Source organism: Daldinia vernicosa, assembly GCF_022497035.1.
Source record: "Daldinia vernicosa strain CBS 139.73 unplaced genomic scaffold F5Y00scaffold_34, whole genome shotgun sequence".
Taxonomy (NCBI): domain Eukaryota; kingdom Fungi; phylum Ascomycota; class Sordariomycetes; order Xylariales; family Hypoxylaceae; genus Daldinia; species Daldinia vernicosa.
This window is the reverse complement of record NW_025953950.1, coordinates 169,210-185,399: the sequence shown is the minus strand read 5'-3', so window position 1 is coordinate 185,399 and position 16,190 is coordinate 169,210. Positions and strand designations below refer to the sequence as shown.

The following is a 16,190-nucleotide window of genomic DNA, read 5'->3' as shown; positions in this document are numbered from 1 at the left end:
TTGAAGATGCAATAAAGTATACCAAGCTTTTTTTATGGACGGCTATCCCCCAGGTTCGCTGTTGGGATATATTGCGGATCCAGGTGTCCGGGATTCTTGTCCCGTCCTCTATGCGACGCAACGGGCGACAAGTTAAGATTTCCGTCCAACCTCTGGTAATGTCGGAACTAAACTTTCGCATTGGCTTATAGCGTATACTAATTATAAAGACAGCTGGGTAGATATGTTATTAATGAACGTCGATATATTGTCAATGATTATTGTGACCATGCCATCTTCGCAGAAACAACAATTATCGTAGCGACAACACCTTCGGACTTGATAATGGATATGAGCGCCACTTCGACGGCGGAAGGCAATGCCTGCAAGACATCAATATGCTCACCGTGTTTTAATAATAAATAACCTGAGACTTAATAAGAACAGATGCTTTGGGATTGGTACACTATCGACTCCTGTATCCTCGCGCGCTCATGGCATAATACCACTCCCGGTATGTTCGCCGGGTCTTGCGTCGGCATTGTTCTGTTTACAATGACCTTGGATCTCTTACGCCGCACTGCGAAGGAGTACGATAGATATCTCGTTCGAAAACACGCTTCAGCCGCCATGGCCGCGTCTACGGCTCCTCCTAAAGATGGCAGCGATGAGAGTACGATGGAAAGCCCGACATCTACCCACCAAGGCGCATTGCAAATAAATAGATTCAGGCCAACGATGTGCGAGCAGACGATTAGAGCGTTGTTTCACATGGTCCAGTTTGCGGTGGCGTATTTCATTATGTTGTACGTTCTTGTCCCGTGTCGCGCTCCAGCGGAGAGTTCCGTATTTACACCTGGTGAATCCAAGGATACTTCATGTCCAGACAGCTAACTTAGATGATAGACTCGCAATGTATTATAACGGCTACGTCATCATGTCCATCTTCGTCAGCGCTTATATTGGCGCATTTATCTTCCGCTGGGAACCTTTGGGTGAAGGGTATGCTATTTCATGATTTCTTTCCGAATATTATTACTAATAGGTTCTCTTCGAAGATGTGGTGTGACGAGTACAAGTAAGGAACCGACCGTGTGTTGTGGATAGTGTTACTATTCAGGTCTTTGTGGCACGCTGGTAGGTATATCATTATATCATTTTCGTGATACGGGGGGTTTGCGGGAGTCGTAGGATGAAGATCGGTTGGGTACGGTAATAGAAGGGTAGGTATTTAAGGGGTTTGATAGACTGGAATCATATTTCTTCGTTGTAAAGCGGCTTTACTGTAGGGAATAGTTGGGAATCGCTTAATTTTGGAATAAAAGTCTGTATAATAACACAATTAACCTTTGCAATAAAGATTTAATTATAGGGGTTACTTATGTACAAGTGTTCTTTACCCATATGTTAGTAAGCTATCTCACCTAGTTACTTTTCAAGCTATAGTTGTTTCTTAGGTTGAATAGATATTTGAGTTCCGGTTTAAGAAGCTTGCCTCAGTAGTATCTTCGAATATCTGTGTGAATTAAGGAGAGAACATGTACTTAATACTCACCCAGTGAAGATGAACCTTTATGACAGTTAAGGGGGCATATCCGTTAGGATCCCAGACGATGCCACGAGGATAAAGGATATTTTCAATATGTGTAATAACTAACCTCTACTATCCAAATGTGAAGTTGCTTCTACGATTTTCATACACACGGATTTAGGTTTAGCGATAATAGCTTGACTGTTTCAGTCCAGCCCAAGAAAACGAATTTACCAAAGCACGGGATATGTGGATTAAATTAGTCTACCTATATCCTTCTCAATAGATAACTGATATCCCGAATTGCTCCAGTAATGAAAAAAGCAACGCGTAATGCTGATCTAGAAGTCCCTAGCGAGAGGGATACGACTCTTTCGAGTCAAATCAGGATAGAGCTAACCCAACATCTTTGGCCAAGCAGAGCCTGTCCAAGAGATGTACATAGCCCCAAATGCCAGTTTTCATTTTCCACCGCTCTTATTACTTCTTGAGCAAATCAAGGGCGTCTTTTGCTGCTTGCTTACTAGCATCGGGTGCCTTTGAGGGATCTGAACCGCCGCCAACCAGGGGCGCTGGGTAGTTTGTAGGCTCCTTGATCTTCGGAAAATCTCCTACCACCTGGGATTTATCGTTGCTGGACATTGTGGATATGTTGGAAGGAGTATCACGCTATTGTGAGGTAATGATAGAGATGGTGTTGATGGTGATGGTGATGATGATATATATATCTGTACGTTTCACTAATGGTTTGGTGGATATATATATATATATATGGTGGTGATGGTCGAGGTGATGGTCGAGGTGATGGTCGAGGTGTCTGGCTGATAGAAACCTAATGGCAACGGCTTAGGTTTAAATAGTCTAGCATTCCTATCAAGGCTCCTGGATTGTCACGATATCTTTAAGTAAGGCCCTAGTCACAGCTGCGTATTCACTACAAAGGGTATTCACTACAAAAGGTATGAGTTGCTGTTTTAGATATATCTCACAGGTGTGATAAACCTATACTTAGGTACGTTAAGGTATGTGCTGGTTGAGTCTTAATTTTAGATAAACAGTAGCAACATGAGTCAAGGTGGTGAAACAAATAATACTGAAGTGTTCGTCAGGAAGGCTTGGAGTCCTTCCCCTGAGTAAGTGTAGATACTAGGCTTAGATTGATAACTGTAGAATAAATGACTAGATACACAAGGAGATCCTCCCTTCTTATATTCACTCTACCTTCCATAAATTCTGAGTGAATGATTGAATCATTGATCGCGAATTCATGATCCAATGATCCATTGAATCATTGAATCGTGAATCCCATATTCATCATTCACTGATTCATTTCTTAGCTTCACGTGACATCCACTACGTGAGCCTCTCCTCGCTGTAGGAAGTCCGTAACAACAGGCACAGTGAATAATATAGTAGTGAGTGATCGAGCAAGTGATACAGTTAGGCAAACCGCATCGTAGTTGTATCCCTAAAAACTACGGGTTCCAGGCCATGACCTCCACGTACGGGAATTTCTCGTACCCCTTTCCACTCACGAATGTATAATCCCAAGGTCCCTGCTTGCTGTCCTTTGCCAGCTTGATAAACTCTGCAGCATGGCCGGCACCACTCAAGTCAGTGGTTACGTACGAACCATCAGCGTGCCTCTCGTCGAGATAGTAGAATCTATAGAATGCCTTGTAAGTTATCCGGTCACAAGGTACCTGGTCGGCAGTCTATTGAATTAAAATTAATTCACTTACTTATACGGTTTGCCATCATACTCGACCAGCGCTAGGTTCTGGATCATATGTGCGGTAGCACCTTTTTGAACTGTAATAGAGTTAATAGCGACTCATTGAAATATTCTAAGTAAATAGATCGATATAACTTACCAGCAAAGGTCATGAAGCCCGGAATAGCGGTGGTATTTAAGCCATTACCAACGAACAGAAACGAGCCTCCACTAGGGCCCAGACCAGAAGGGCCAAGTTTCTCGAAGCTCTTAACCGCTTCCCGTGCTGCATAATAAGGGGAAATGGTATTTATATTCAGGCCCTTTTGGAACCCGTCTAGTTCCGTATCAAACGGATTTTCCGGGGGACTGACATGACCAGCGGCAGCTAGGAATATGTCAATATAGGGGCCAACTACGGTAGAGGAAGAGGCGGCGGACTAATATAAATAACAACACTGGGTGCGCCAAGGTCGGTGGTCACTTTCTCAAACAGAGTCGGCACTGTCTCTGGCTTCGAAGCATCAAATGCATAGTACCGATACTTGGAATCAAGCTTCTGAGTCCTAGATGCCACGGCAACCTGGTATCCTGCGGCTGAGAAGGTTTCGGCTGCAGCCTTACCGGTGTTGAGACCGGCCCCGATGATTAGAACAGTTGGCATGGTGAATGTAGAAAAATGTATAGCAAGTACCTAGGTATGGTGTTGTATGAAGATGAGATTCTGGTGAAGTGATCTTTATGAAAAGAATTCATCACGAAGGTTATATATACTATACTTACCGGCCAAATTTGTCGACTGAAACGTCCGTGGCGGGCGGATATGTGATTTAGCGCCACGGCGACTTTGGCCGACCACAGTGACATTTTGCCTATGTGTTACAAATCTCATCGCCCGGCAGACGCCCAAAATATTTCTTGGCAAAACTAAGTTGATTTATGTGTCTAACTACTGACCGATGTAGGTATACCTCCTAAGTTTGTTGAAAACGCTCTCATGCGTATGCTCTAATCCGATACTAATAACTCCGTGAACGCTTACTTCAGCTTGCTACTTTCTTAGCGATGACGATACCTTCTCTGGTTTCTTCTTCGTAGAACACGACATCTTTGACTTCCATGCCCACTTCAGCCAGCAGTTGCTTCCAGTGTGTCTCGGTCCTCGCTTCGGCGTTGAGCATTGCGAGCATCGTCAAGTCTAATTGTGTCTCGTATCTGTGAGCACCGCGATCTGGCAGTATAATCTCGTCAATGAGCAGTAGAGAGTCTTGATCCATAGCATCTCGGACGTAACTGAGGATCGACCGAGAGTATCTGTCAGGCCAGTCTTGACGTGGGGGGACAATTTGTTAGCTGACCGTATACTATAAAAGGGGTACCTCCTAAGGGGCTAGAGACTTACTTCGTAAAACACTTCTGAGATAATACGATGCCGCACCTACGTTAAATAATTAGCTAAGCCATCATATCCCCTAGGAGTGGTTTCTATGAATGATAGGTAACCTACCCTTCACGGGCTGGCCCTCGAGGAAGTTAACACCCAGTTTTTCAATACCAGGTTCAAGTTCCGCGTTGGCTACCACCTCTTCTAGATCCTCTAAGATGATTGTCCCTTTGAGATCTGGTACTCGCTTCTTGAAAGCCTGATTCTCGTATTAGTTCAATTCTAGTTATCTATTGAGATATGTAGACTTGCCTTGCATTGATGACCAATACCGCCGCCGATATCCACGAAGGATACCCCTTTCTCTTCACTAATTCCTTTCCGGGAGGTTACTTTCTTGAACGCGTCGGTGATTTCGTTTATGACCTCTGGGCGATCGAGCCATGTCCTCACGCCTGTCCGGTGGGAACCCATAAAGACGTTGAAATGCTTGCCATTTTCCGGGCGGGTCTTTAACCAGTCGAAGAAGGTAGGTTCCTCGGGGCTCACCCTATTCCCAAGCGCGAAAGCTGTATCGCTTTTTGCATCGGGAGGGTTATATGCGTGAAGCCGGAGAAAGGCGGGAAGATTGACCATAGAAACAAAGCAGTTGTCAACCCTAGGTAGTTAAGTAAGAAGTCAAGATTAGCTGCTTATTGTGGCGTTTGGGTTACATAAATGGAGGGTACGAATAGCTTACATAGATGCGACCCCTGCGCTCTGTCCGGTTCCTGATAGGTTATTGCCAAAATGGCTTGCAGCCCAAAGTCCAATATCAACTTCACGGATCATGCTCAGAGAAGCTAGATATCTTAAGATGCGAGCCAATAATTTCCTATCTGGATTTTTACCCGACTTCTCAGCAAGCTCTTCCGTTGTTAAGGGCCTAGGCGATTGCTTGAGGATATTGAAGATGTTGAGATCTACAGCAATCCGAGCTGTGGGGGTTTCAAGAGCCTTTGGTTAAGATTGTTAGTCACAAGGCGGTATCGGTATTATTGGTATAATCCGCGTGGTTTTAGAAAATAGGAGTAGCTTTATGATTCACGAGGAATAAGCGGGCTCACATTGTATAGAATCCGTTGGCAAGCTTCCTCGGGTGTTTCTAATTCGGGGACGATTTTCTGAATCGCTAGGAGGAGTCTTTTTCGGAGGTGACCCTCTGATAGAATACTTGGGGTTATACTAGAGGGGTCAGAGGCTAACTTCTCAAGGAATACCACAGTTGATTCTAAGGAAGCCGTCATATTGAGCGTGAATCTTTCTTCAGATTTGAGTTATTGTTAGTGAAGACTTTGTAGTCCGTGGCTACCTAAAGGCAAAACGAGGCTATCTCCACTTCTTGGTGCTTTCCTGAATAGATATCCAGAAGTTACGGATGATAGATAACTCCTAAGGGGGTTCTTATAAGGCAGGGACGACATATAAATTATCAATCTTGCTACTACATATCGTCTGATTCCTCGGCACGGCTAATGAGTATACGCACCGGCCGGAATCTCGCGCATTTCGCGCCGATACCTTGATAGAAGTCGTCGGCACCGAGGGTATTTCAAAATGTGCTTAGCCCTCGTGAAAGCCGGGGTAATCAGTAAGCGTTCCATGGTTGGGCATTCCTTGGGAACGGTTCTAGGGGGTTAGTGGGGCCAGAGGAATCGGTAGACTGATCATGACGAGACGCGGCGGCATCCTAACATACAGGTACCTATGCATAAAGGAGCCTCACTACTCGCCGTGGCCGTTTATGCTACCATGCATCTCGCAGTATGGAAAGCACATGTGACAACCTAAGCGAGTGTTGGTTACGTATGGTTATATCAAGGGTACATTCTTACTGCATGGAGCCTTGACAAATTGGCTCACTAAGACGGTAGCTAAATACTGCCAACTGCCGGATATTGCAGGAGAGGATACGGTAGATCCAGTGGGAGGGTTCGCTTTGGCTGGGATTATGTAGATCATCAAATCAAAATTTACAATGTGTACCCAGGTACGAGGTAGGTAGTTACCTCTCATTCAGATATCAAACCCTTTGATAAAACGACAACGATTACCATAACGCGGGTTCTAGTCTATATCTCTAAATAAAGGTATTCTCGAGAACAAACTGACGGTCCTTGTGTAAGTATTTAGAGATGATTACCTATAGCACTATAGCTATAGTATCTATCTTCTGGGTTTGATATGCTTAGGTTAGTTATGGTGAGGTTAGTTATGGTGTAATAGACTTAAACACTTTGGTACGTACCTTTAACTATACACTCCGTCTTGTCGTTTGGTTGCGTTACTCAATATGGTTATCCTTCTTGTAAACACCAGGGTACTCAAACTGGCCCGAAGAAATGAACCGATCCGATGATAAGATTTCTTCAACCGTCCTCAACTTCATTATTAATCTCATTTTATACACCTTGCTTAAGTGACCTTAAAAATACACATTGCTTTCGATATAACTATTAAGTCTTAAGGGTAGGTACCTATCCCAAGTACGTATTACTCTAAGTGAGTGTGAATTGTACCGCTCGACTTTCATTACACCCAAATAGTGGAACAACATGATGAAGAATAAAGCCATGCTTAGTAAAACTTCCCTAATGTATATATCCCTTTACTACAGTTAATACAATATCATCCGTTAGGAGAGTTTGAGTAGACGATTCAAAAGATATAAACTCGAATTAAGTACCCAACGACTAAATAAGAGAGTATCCCTTCCAGGACTAAATTTTCACCATCGCATTTTATATTCTAATGGTGGCATTGAACTGCATCCAACTGCAGTAACCCACCCCACTTAGTTGCCAATTTCGGATGTTCATGGCTCTTAACGCTCCCGTCGCCGAGACTTGAACTTCTCATTCGGTAATACTGTGTGCGTGATCGACGTCCCGTTCGCATTTTATAGTCTAAAATTCTCCGTCTCCCAACCGAATCAGGTCAACTATAGTTGGTAAGCTGTTTCGGCGAAATGCCGGTCTGGGGGCTCGGTCCCGAAGAGTTGCGTTATCGGAAAATTTGCAGGAGGATGACCACATACAGGACTATAAGCCAAGACTGATACTGCACTACGATACCAAATGTACTTGAATCCTCTTCGAGGATCGAAGCGGGAATGCAACGCATATATGCGCCAAGAGTATCGTTAACCTGGTTGCATGTAGAATTTGACGAATGGTTGTACGGTCGTGTGGTTATACATTGGGTACCTAACCCAGATACCTGCAAGCACACGCTCTTAATTCATGCCGCCCTATTATCATATCATGTAAGAATTGCTCCACCAGTCATCTTGACCTGTATATATTAAATGTTAAGCTTCGACATAGGATGCGGTATCATGATTCAAGCTCAGCGTTGTCCCCACAGCAAAGCTGCGATGAACGGAATTATGAACAATAGGTGGTCTTTTTATTATTTAAGTGCGGGGTTTCCCTGATCTACCTACGTAAACAAACGCGTGTTTCAATGCGGTCAACCTGCAAAGGCGGACGTTCTTCCGCGGGCAAACTGTGCCCCGGACATAGGTAGAGGTACCTCTTATTGGATAAGTTCTAAGTAATATTATCAGAACGTAAAACATCTTAACCGCATCTAAAAGTTTCAATTAAATACCTATAAATAGCAAGAACAGTCAATGGCTCCTATCTGACAGTAATATAATATTATATACACAAAACGCTGTTACCAATATTGTAGAGAGAAGAACCTCACTAATACTAGGAGGTAGTTGTCGTTATACTTTTGCCGTCCCGAACTATCAGAGACTATCCACAACGATTATATTTCACGGCGCGTTTAACTAGTTCCGGGCTCCTAAAACGATATACGATCATCATATTCAACAAATTATGGTAGTATTGTATTAGACGATACGCATTTTTGCACCGGAGCTTATTCCTGCTTATATCACGCGCCACGGCGATTGAAGACCTCTGTAAGCCCCTGTAAAAGTCTGATACGCCGATAATCCCCCTCAAGAAGTTAACACGGGACCGAGGGGTAATGGATTAAGAAGCTATAAGAATGTTTTCCGCCGAACTTTGCATTGGGTTTGTGGATCCCAAGCCGAATATCAATCTTACTTACCACCTTTAAGACAGTCACTACGCTTACATTTCAATCCAATATTCATAAAAACGAAAGCTCATTTGTTCCTATATTCCATACGTACTTTTTAGGTAGGCTATTGTCGTGTTCAGCTCCTACTCGTACGGATAGGAGATTGTGTTAGACGTTCCGGTCTAAAGTATTTAGTTCAGCTATATGGTGGTGTATGAACTTGACTATATAAAGGTATCAACGGATTATCAATTGCTTGAGATAGCCACGTGGTAGTAAACTATAACCTAAGCTTAGTGTCAGGATTCTAGATGAGACATCTAGGACAAAGAACATGTATGTATACGAGCTGTGGCTCGCCAGATAGGTTAGAGTTCCTCGCGGAACAACAAAGCTTTTTCCATGCTGTTTGGTTCCACCTCGTGACACTTAGCAAGGCTACCTAACTAACGGATATTATTAATGCCCTCATTCAGGGGTTAGCCAATGGCTCCCTAAGTACAGAATAGCTATTAATATTATATTTACAGATATCAATACCTGGTTTGGTAATATCGATACAGTAACTGAGTGTAATATAGCGATTCTACTAGCCGCTGTTAAAGCTATTAGAATTCTAGTTAAGACATTTAGAATAAGGACACTATTAATATGTATAAGGGTATAAGTGGGTCAGGGATAGTTACAGGGTAGATCTGCTATATAAGGGGCGAGTAGCGCTCTCGTAAAACGGTAGAAAGGCAGGCGTCACTGGTTCACCACTATCTACCATGACCTTCACTTTGTATATGACAATAATCAAGGGTATAAACCGTGACAGCTTTATAGTATAACAATCAGCGGGACTAAGGCCTGGTGCATTTTGTATAAGAATCCCCATGTTGTTAGCCTTTTCGTTTGCCAGGAATTTCATTAAAACCGAAACTACATCATATAAGGTGAGTAGGATAACTATACCTCAAAGCGAGCTTACTACAAGCAAACCGAGCCTTAAATAACTACATTCGTTGCGGATAACGGCTGCGAAAGTGGCTTGGTTAACAGAAACTTTTCATGAACGAAGGAGAAAACCTGAATTTTGTCACATATAAGGCGTAATTGCTAGTTATGAATTACGGCGTCGTTTTTGCGATAATATGATTACACAAAACTTTCATTGTAATAGACTTAAGTTCTTAGCTTTTGAAAGCTTCTGTCTCTCAGGGGTCAAATTATTCGTCAAAGTGTTGACCCCTATTTATGTCCCTAAGACATACGGTCGGCTTTATTGGTCAAGTAATCTAAATCTACTGTGCGAGAACTGATAGCTGTATATGTGGGTAGTACGAAGCCTCTGTGAGACATGGCGTAGTGTTGGGCGCGTACGATAAACTCTTAGATTTAGCAGCTTAAGGGCTCCAAAAAGCGGTCAGCTTTAAGATCTGTTCAGATCTAATAGATTTCGCATATTATAGCATCTTCTTATTATATTGCTATTCTATAGAAAGCTATTCGATATTGAAACTGAAGTATCAGTGGCTTATACCTACTTATAATTGTTACATACAACCGTCATATACCCATGCCTAAGCAAGAATTCTATGAGATTTACCCCTCAGGGTGGGAATCTGACCCTTTGGATGAGCGCTTTAAGCTATCCACGCTAGACTATGTCAGTGCCCAAGTTTTCACTGCCTACGCAGTTTTCTTCAAGCTCGCAGATGTCAATAAACCTAAGGCCATCTCCACACTTAAACGTGGCCTTGAAGTCACGTTGAGCCAATGTCGTCAGCTATGTGGCGTGATCGAAGAACATCCTGACGGTGGGCTTTGTTTCCACAAGAAACGGGATAGTACGGTACAATTCCACGTTCAGTGGCTTGACGACCCCGAGGATAATTCTAAATACCCTTCCTTCGATGAGCTCGAGAAGCGACACTTCGTTTCTCAGGCACTGGGCGACATGAAAACCTGGTGTGTGGATCCAATGACATATGGCGAGAAGCCTGAGGTAACGTGACCCTTCTCTGTAGACCTTTCTTTATAAATTGGCATACTACTTCTTAGTTTATAGTTTGCTCACAGTCGGTAACTCTAGGCCCAGCCGAAAAACCACCCCAAGGTAGCTGCATTCAAGGCAAACTTCATCCCAGGTGGCTTGGTACTAGTTATGCATCACCACCATTACGCCAATGATGTTATGGGATGGGCCGGGGAACTGCACCAACTTGCCGAGAACTGCGCGGCCCTTTGGAAATCGCAAGAAACCCCAAAGCTCCCGCCATGGGATTCGGCATGCCTTGACCTTTCGAGAGTTACTAAACCTGACCCGCCAGAAGATCAGCGCATCAACGGACCCACGACTCCTCCCTTGCGGCATCCTGACCATAGGGCGGGACAGTGGCTACTCTTTCACCTCCCAAAGAGCAAGTCGGAAGAGTTGAAGAAATTAGCAAGTCCAGAAGACAATAGTTATTGGATCTCGAGCTATGATGCCTATATGGCCTATATCTGGCGCATGTTGTCTAAACATAGGGCTAAGTTATTTAAGGCGGACCCTAAACAAAAGCTCGAATGGGGTGAAGCTGTTGATATGCGTAGGAGGTTCCATGATCCACCAGTGCCGGAACGAATTCAGGGGAATATAGTTTTGGGAACATCAAGCGATCGGAGCCCTATCCCACGTCTTACTACAGAAGAGGTCATATCTGAGGCACCCCTTTCGAAGCTGGCTTGGTAATTCTAATTTTTCGTCTATATTTATCTGACATATTCCTCTCTGGAAATAAAAGAACCCCGCTAATGCTAGCACGCTTCCCTCCAGGTATATACGCCAACTCACCAACAGCATTACTCAAGATAGCTTAGACGTTATGCTCACGACCATCGCACCGATCCGCGACAAAACTTCGTTGTTCTATCGCGTCGATAGCTTGCCGCCGATGAGTAACTTCACGAGCGATTGGAGAAGGACGAATGTTCCCGACGCGGACTTTGGTTTTGCCAAGCCGCATGTTTTCCGCTTCCCCTTCGACACTGTCACAGCTGGTCTGTCAATTGTACAACCAGTAAGGACGGTGGACCCCCCCTCTGGGGAGGATGAAGGAAACGAGTTCTTGGTCAGCTTCGAAAAGGAAATATCCAAGGATTTAATTGAAGACCCCGAATGGAATAAGTATTTTGAGTTCAGGGGCGTTGAGTACCAAGAGAGTGGATAAAATCAGGGCCATCGCCAGGGTCCTGATCGGATATATCTATGCCTCAGGTAGAGCATATTCACGTCTAGGGGTAATTAAACTGTGTATCCTTTATTATGATCTAAGGCAATCATACTTTATATTTTTCATAACATGAAGTTAACTTCTATTGTGGTATCTCCATCGCAATTCACCCCTATTTCGTAAATGTAACCGACCATAGTGCCAATATATAAGTTCAATGCTGATACTTATATTCCGGTACCCTATCTGAGAAGTCAACTGGTTCCGTAACCGTATCCTCCCGAATCTGCCCCTTAAGTGACTCGCGATTATAGTAGATGTGCCTGAGGACCCACCACAAACAGAACGAAATACATATCGCACCAAGACTCCATGCGTGGCCCAGAGTAAAAGCCGGAGCCATCGTCTGTGGGTATATCTGACCCGAGATGATTCCACCTAGATTTCCTAAAGCCAAAGCAAGTCCAACTGAGGCGGCTCGCTTACCATCTGGTGCGGTATTGGTGGAGAGCCAAGCTACATTTGCACCGCCCATAGTCCATGCGCAAGTTGCGATGAGGAAGCATGCGAAATACTTGACCCCGACGGAAAGATGGCTACCGCCAAGAAGCATAGAATACCCTACCGCTCCAAGCGGTGCGCAAATGATACACGCTAGAAACCGCCTCGAGAAACGATCGGACAAGTATCCGCATACACCATAGACGACGGAGCCCCAAGCAAAGACGGGGATGCTGAGGTACTGAGACTGTTCGACACTGAAATTGAAGCCAAACCGCAGGATAATTGGCAGGAAGACGCTAAAACCGTATAATATCGTGAGACACATAACCTGGATGATGGCATGTACCCAAGTCTTCACGTCCTTGAGAGCCATCATAAACTCGATACGGGTGTAGTGTCCTTTTCCTCCGCTATATGCTTCGGTGATTTCCGCTCGCTTTCGCATCACAGCTCGGTCGTCCTCGTTAAGGAAGTATGCTGTGGTATAAGATGATGGGATAATGAAGTAGCAAACGGCGGCAACAGCGACGGTTACTGAGCCTTCGATGATATATAACCTGGCAATTCATCTTTAGTATAAGACCACACGTTTAATTCAATTATGGCTTACCATCTCCATCCCGGATATCCAGCTGCTCCATTCATGAATAAAATGCCGTAGGCGATCAACCCACTGAACGCACTCGAAATAGCCGAAGCGACTGGACATACATATTAGCTTACGCACTGCTAACTGAAGAATATCTTTACTCTAGTGACAACATACTAAAGAGATAGCTGATTCTTAATCCGATTTCGTCTCTCTTGTACCAATTTGCCAACATAAGAGTCAAGCTGGGCATCAAGAATCCTTCGAACATTCCCATCAACAAGCGGCACGCAACGAGATCCCCGAAATTCTTGGCGAACCCATTTCCCAAGCAGCAAAGTCCCCAGCACGCCGCAGCGGCCGGGATTACGCGATTGAAGCCCACACGTTTCACGATCAGCGCGGCTGGGAACTCGGACAGAATGTATAGCGGGTAAAATAGCGATACGGCAGTATTAAGCTGCGTGCCCACAAGATTCAGGTCGGCAATCATGCCCTGCGTCGCAGCAAATCCAATGTTGCCTCTATCCAAGAAAGATATAAGTTGCAGTACGACGAGGATCGGACAGACGTAAAGGTCGAGCTTCGCGACGACACGAGCCTCGCGCTTCTTGAATTCGGCATCCTCAGCAAGCGTCGCCGTTTCGACCTCTCGAGCCTGCGAACCAAGCTCCGGCTTCGCGGGCAGATCCTCGGACTCGCGGTGGACACTCATGGTGTAGAATTTCGATAATTGATGGACTTGACGGAGAACCGTTGACGGAGTTAATTTTCGACATAAAGGGAATACTTCGCTATATACCATACGTAAAAGGAATCAAGCTACCCCGACGTCCCATCTTGTCCGGTCGGCAGTAAATTTTATTCCATAGTCTGTCGGCATTTCCCCAATCCAACCTTCGCGGCGCACCAAGGTTGTATATACGACCCAATGTCTATGCCCCTGAAACTCGCTAAAAGCGACGATTTTAACATTCTAATAAAACTTACGTGTAGACGATAAGACGCGGCGATGTGTTCTATCTACCTGTTTTCCAAAACTATTTCCAATTAACATGATATTATCCTATTAGTTTGCACAGATAGGTCATGTTATTTATCGCCGAGGGACAGCAATATGGCGTTGTCTCCTATTCATGAAGCATCAAACCCGTCTAGCTACGAATCCCGACCCCGCAGACAAGCCAAGGCGCTTCCCCCAACGTTATGATATCCAAGCGATGCCAATAGGGACTAGTTCCTGGGTTCCCCATGCTTGGCAGTATAACGAGCTAGGTTAGGCAGCTGAACTTGAGTCCCCACGGGGATGGTAATCATGCCTACCACTAACTATTGTTCGTCCTAGGATACGATCTACAGATTCAAACACCCTCCCCATATCCCCATATCTGAGGGACCTCATGCCATATACGGGGCTAAGAAATACCACAAATGCAGCCTCTAGATGTAAACGTTTTTCATTCGGATATCTAAACGATTGACATTAGAGCGAGTGCCTCTTCTCTTAGCGCTATCAGCTCTCGCAATGCTTCATTAAAACCAAAACCCAACCCAACAGTGCAGGCCGATCGCATCAAGCCACCATACCAAATTCATGTAGTTAATATCGAAACCGCCATCGCCCTCTTTATAGGTTCTGTTTGGCGAATTCGTAAAACTTTTTTGCGTCTAGTTTTATATCGGAAAGCGTCAGTATCATTTGGTTGAGTACCACAGTCCATTTGTCACCCTTCTCAATTGGTGGCAGGTCACTGAATGCAGATGCGGCTCTTATAAGTGCTTCTTCGGTATGAAATAGCTCAAATACAAGATTCCGGATAGACTGTCGAGCGCTTTCGTACTTGGCCTCTTTAGAGGTAGTCTTTATATTTCTGCTCTTTTGCGAAGCTAGTGGGGCTCGTGAACTCGAATCTGATGTCTCACTCATGTACGTCGACGTTGAATCCTCACAAGTTGCATTTTTTGGATTACCCTTGTGAACCTCCCGTTGAGGCATTTTTATAAAGGGGTGCTTTGGCTGTGTAAATTTGATATCCTCTAATGTTACACTTGATTCATTCGAATCATCACTTGACCTAGAAGAATTAAATATTTCAGCAACATGAGTAGAAATAGCAATATATAACCAACTAACTCTGTATCAGATTCAAATAGCCCATCCTCTTTCATTTTATCGGCGGTTCTCTTCAGTTTTCTCATAACCTTTTCCTTGATCAAGCTGTAGACACTCTCTCCATATTTAGTTCTTATATCATCATACCCGTGAAGATCAAGCTCGAAAAGCAACGGTTCGATATCGACGTCTTTGTAATCAGGGCCGATAGCCTTCAAGAATTTTATGAAGACACTATTCTGGCGATTATCCCACGAGAACCGTACACTCGAAACTAAATTTACGGCTTTTGTCGTTCCCCACACGAGTGAATAAGGTGTACGAACCGAAGCAATATTTGGTTTCCCGAAAGGGAAGGCATCGGGGCATGGCATGATTATAGGTTTCCTTCCGTTGGAATTTTTTCAATGGGAGTATTCGGGTTTGATAAATATGATGATGATAAGTATTAAATTTCCTGGTATTGAAAAATTGAGAAGGTAACCCCTTTTATACCGAAACCAGACCCGAATAAGTGACTTAGAAATGACATTATAGAATACGCAAGATAATCTATCTGTTAATATTTCTTGTCGTTAGTTCTAGAACTGATATGGACGAATTATAAGACTCTTCTCAATAGCAAGGCATAGAAACAAGCCATTATACGAGCAGTCACGTTTGGATCTAGGCAAGCTATGCTAAAACCTACTATCATAAACAAAGACCAGAAATATTCATAGAATAATTTAAAAATTACTATACATACCTAAGTTAGTCGCCTCCGGAACCAAAGCTGTTTTCAAGACTTTTCTTTCTAGAATGTGATAACTACAAGACAACGACTTAATAGAACCTGCATGTAAATAACCAATCTAGGTGTCTATGGAGGTGGACTAGCTTGATAAATGCATATAATTGTTTAGAGGAAGAACGAGTAAAGATGGCCAATCAAAGAAGTCAAAATGAGAGCTGATTAATGAGTCTTACGGGAGACCGTGCGTGCTGTAAGAGAACAGAACGAATAAGAATAATAGAAGCCTAGAATAAATGATCCACATTCATTTTATCCCCCCCCCATGTTTCAGTCTTCTTTCAG

The 16,190-nt window shown here is 43.9% G+C and overlaps 6 protein-coding genes across 6 annotated transcripts; 2 read left to right on the top strand and 4 right to left on the bottom strand.

The window, feature by feature from the left end:
- Positions 1 to 25: 25 nt before the first annotated feature.
- Positions 26 to 1,353, top strand: F5Y00DRAFT_241421 (Ctr copper transporter). Its single transcript, XM_048008372.1, has 4 exons — positions 26 to 155; positions 214 to 785; positions 886 to 981; positions 1,038 to 1,353. The coding sequence occupies exons 2-4, from the start codon at positions 427 to 429 to the stop codon at positions 1,084 to 1,086; spliced, it is 504 nt and encodes a 167-aa protein (XP_047863357.1). The 5' UTR covers positions 26 to 155; positions 214 to 426; the 3' UTR covers positions 1,087 to 1,353.
- A 1,504-nt stretch (positions 1,354 to 2,857) lies between these two features.
- F5Y00DRAFT_118550 (NAD(P)-binding protein) lies at positions 2,858 to 3,940 on the bottom strand. Its single transcript, XM_048004007.1, has 4 exons — positions 3,666 to 3,940; positions 3,385 to 3,612; positions 3,253 to 3,322; positions 2,858 to 3,175 (listed from the first exon to the last, which is right to left on the bottom strand). The coding sequence occupies exons 1-4, from the start codon at positions 3,886 to 3,888 to the stop codon at positions 2,986 to 2,988; spliced, it is 711 nt and encodes a 236-aa protein (XP_047863356.1). The 5' UTR covers positions 3,889 to 3,940; the 3' UTR covers positions 2,858 to 2,985.
- Positions 3,941 to 4,250: 310 nt separating this feature from the next.
- On the bottom strand, positions 4,251 to 5,894 carry F5Y00DRAFT_271170 (S-adenosyl-L-methionine-dependent methyltransferase; the record flags this gene model as incomplete). The annotated part of the gene is made up of 6 exons (XM_048012746.1): positions 4,251 to 4,551; positions 4,627 to 4,662; positions 4,732 to 4,867; positions 4,921 to 5,266; positions 5,348 to 5,604; positions 5,715 to 5,894. 6 exons carry the CDS (start codon positions 5,892 to 5,894, stop codon positions 4,268 to 4,270), a joined length of 1,239 nt encoding a protein of 412 aa, XP_047863355.1. The 3' UTR covers positions 4,251 to 4,267.
- A 4,373-nt stretch (positions 5,895 to 10,267) lies between these two features.
- Positions 10,268 to 11,903, top strand: F5Y00DRAFT_253983 (transferase family-domain-containing protein; the record flags this gene model as incomplete). Its single annotated transcript, XM_048010117.1, has 3 exons — positions 10,268 to 10,696; positions 10,784 to 11,421; positions 11,510 to 11,903. 3 exons carry the CDS (start codon positions 10,268 to 10,270, stop codon positions 11,901 to 11,903), a joined length of 1,461 nt encoding a protein of 486 aa, XP_047863354.1.
- Positions 11,904 to 12,120: 217 nt separating this feature from the next.
- Positions 12,121 to 13,714, bottom strand: F5Y00DRAFT_271165 (MFS general substrate transporter; the record flags this gene model as incomplete). Its single annotated transcript, XM_048012745.1, has 3 exons — positions 12,121 to 12,967; positions 13,021 to 13,111; positions 13,177 to 13,714. 3 exons carry the CDS (start codon positions 13,712 to 13,714, stop codon positions 12,121 to 12,123), a joined length of 1,476 nt encoding a protein of 491 aa, XP_047863353.1.
- Positions 13,715 to 14,626: 912 nt separating this feature from the next.
- On the bottom strand, positions 14,627 to 15,486 carry F5Y00DRAFT_271164 (uncharacterized protein; the record flags this gene model as incomplete). Its single annotated transcript, XM_048012744.1, has 2 exons — positions 14,627 to 15,074; positions 15,134 to 15,486. 2 exons carry the CDS (start codon positions 15,484 to 15,486, stop codon positions 14,627 to 14,629), a joined length of 801 nt encoding a protein of 266 aa, XP_047863352.1.
- Positions 15,487 to 16,190: the final 704 nt, after the last annotated feature.

Bases quoted from the DNA above. Each gene is read 5' to 3' on its own strand.
- F5Y00DRAFT_241421 (XM_048008372.1), top strand. From the start codon at position 427: ATGCTTTGGGATTGGTACACTATCGACTCCTGTATCCTCGCGCGCTCA. The intron at 786-885 runs GTACGTTCTTGT...CTTAGATGATAG, and splicing joins GTGGCGTATTTCATTATGTT to ACTCGCAATGTATTATAACG. The intron at 982-1,037 runs GTATGCTATTTC...TTCTCTTCGAAG, and splicing joins TGGGAACCTTTGGGTGAAGG to ATGTGGTGTGACGAGTACAA.
- F5Y00DRAFT_118550 (XM_048004007.1), bottom strand. From the start codon at position 3,888: ATGCCAACTGTTCTAATCATCGGGGCCGGTCTCAACACCGGTAAGGCT. The intron at 3,613-3,665 runs GTCCGCCGCCTC...ACATATTCCTAG, and splicing joins CAGTGTTGTTATTTATATTA to CTGCCGCTGGTCATGTCAGT. The intron at 3,323-3,384 runs GTAAGTTATATC...ACTCTATTACAG, and splicing joins GGGCTTCATGACCTTTGCTG to TTCAAAAAGGTGCTACCGCA.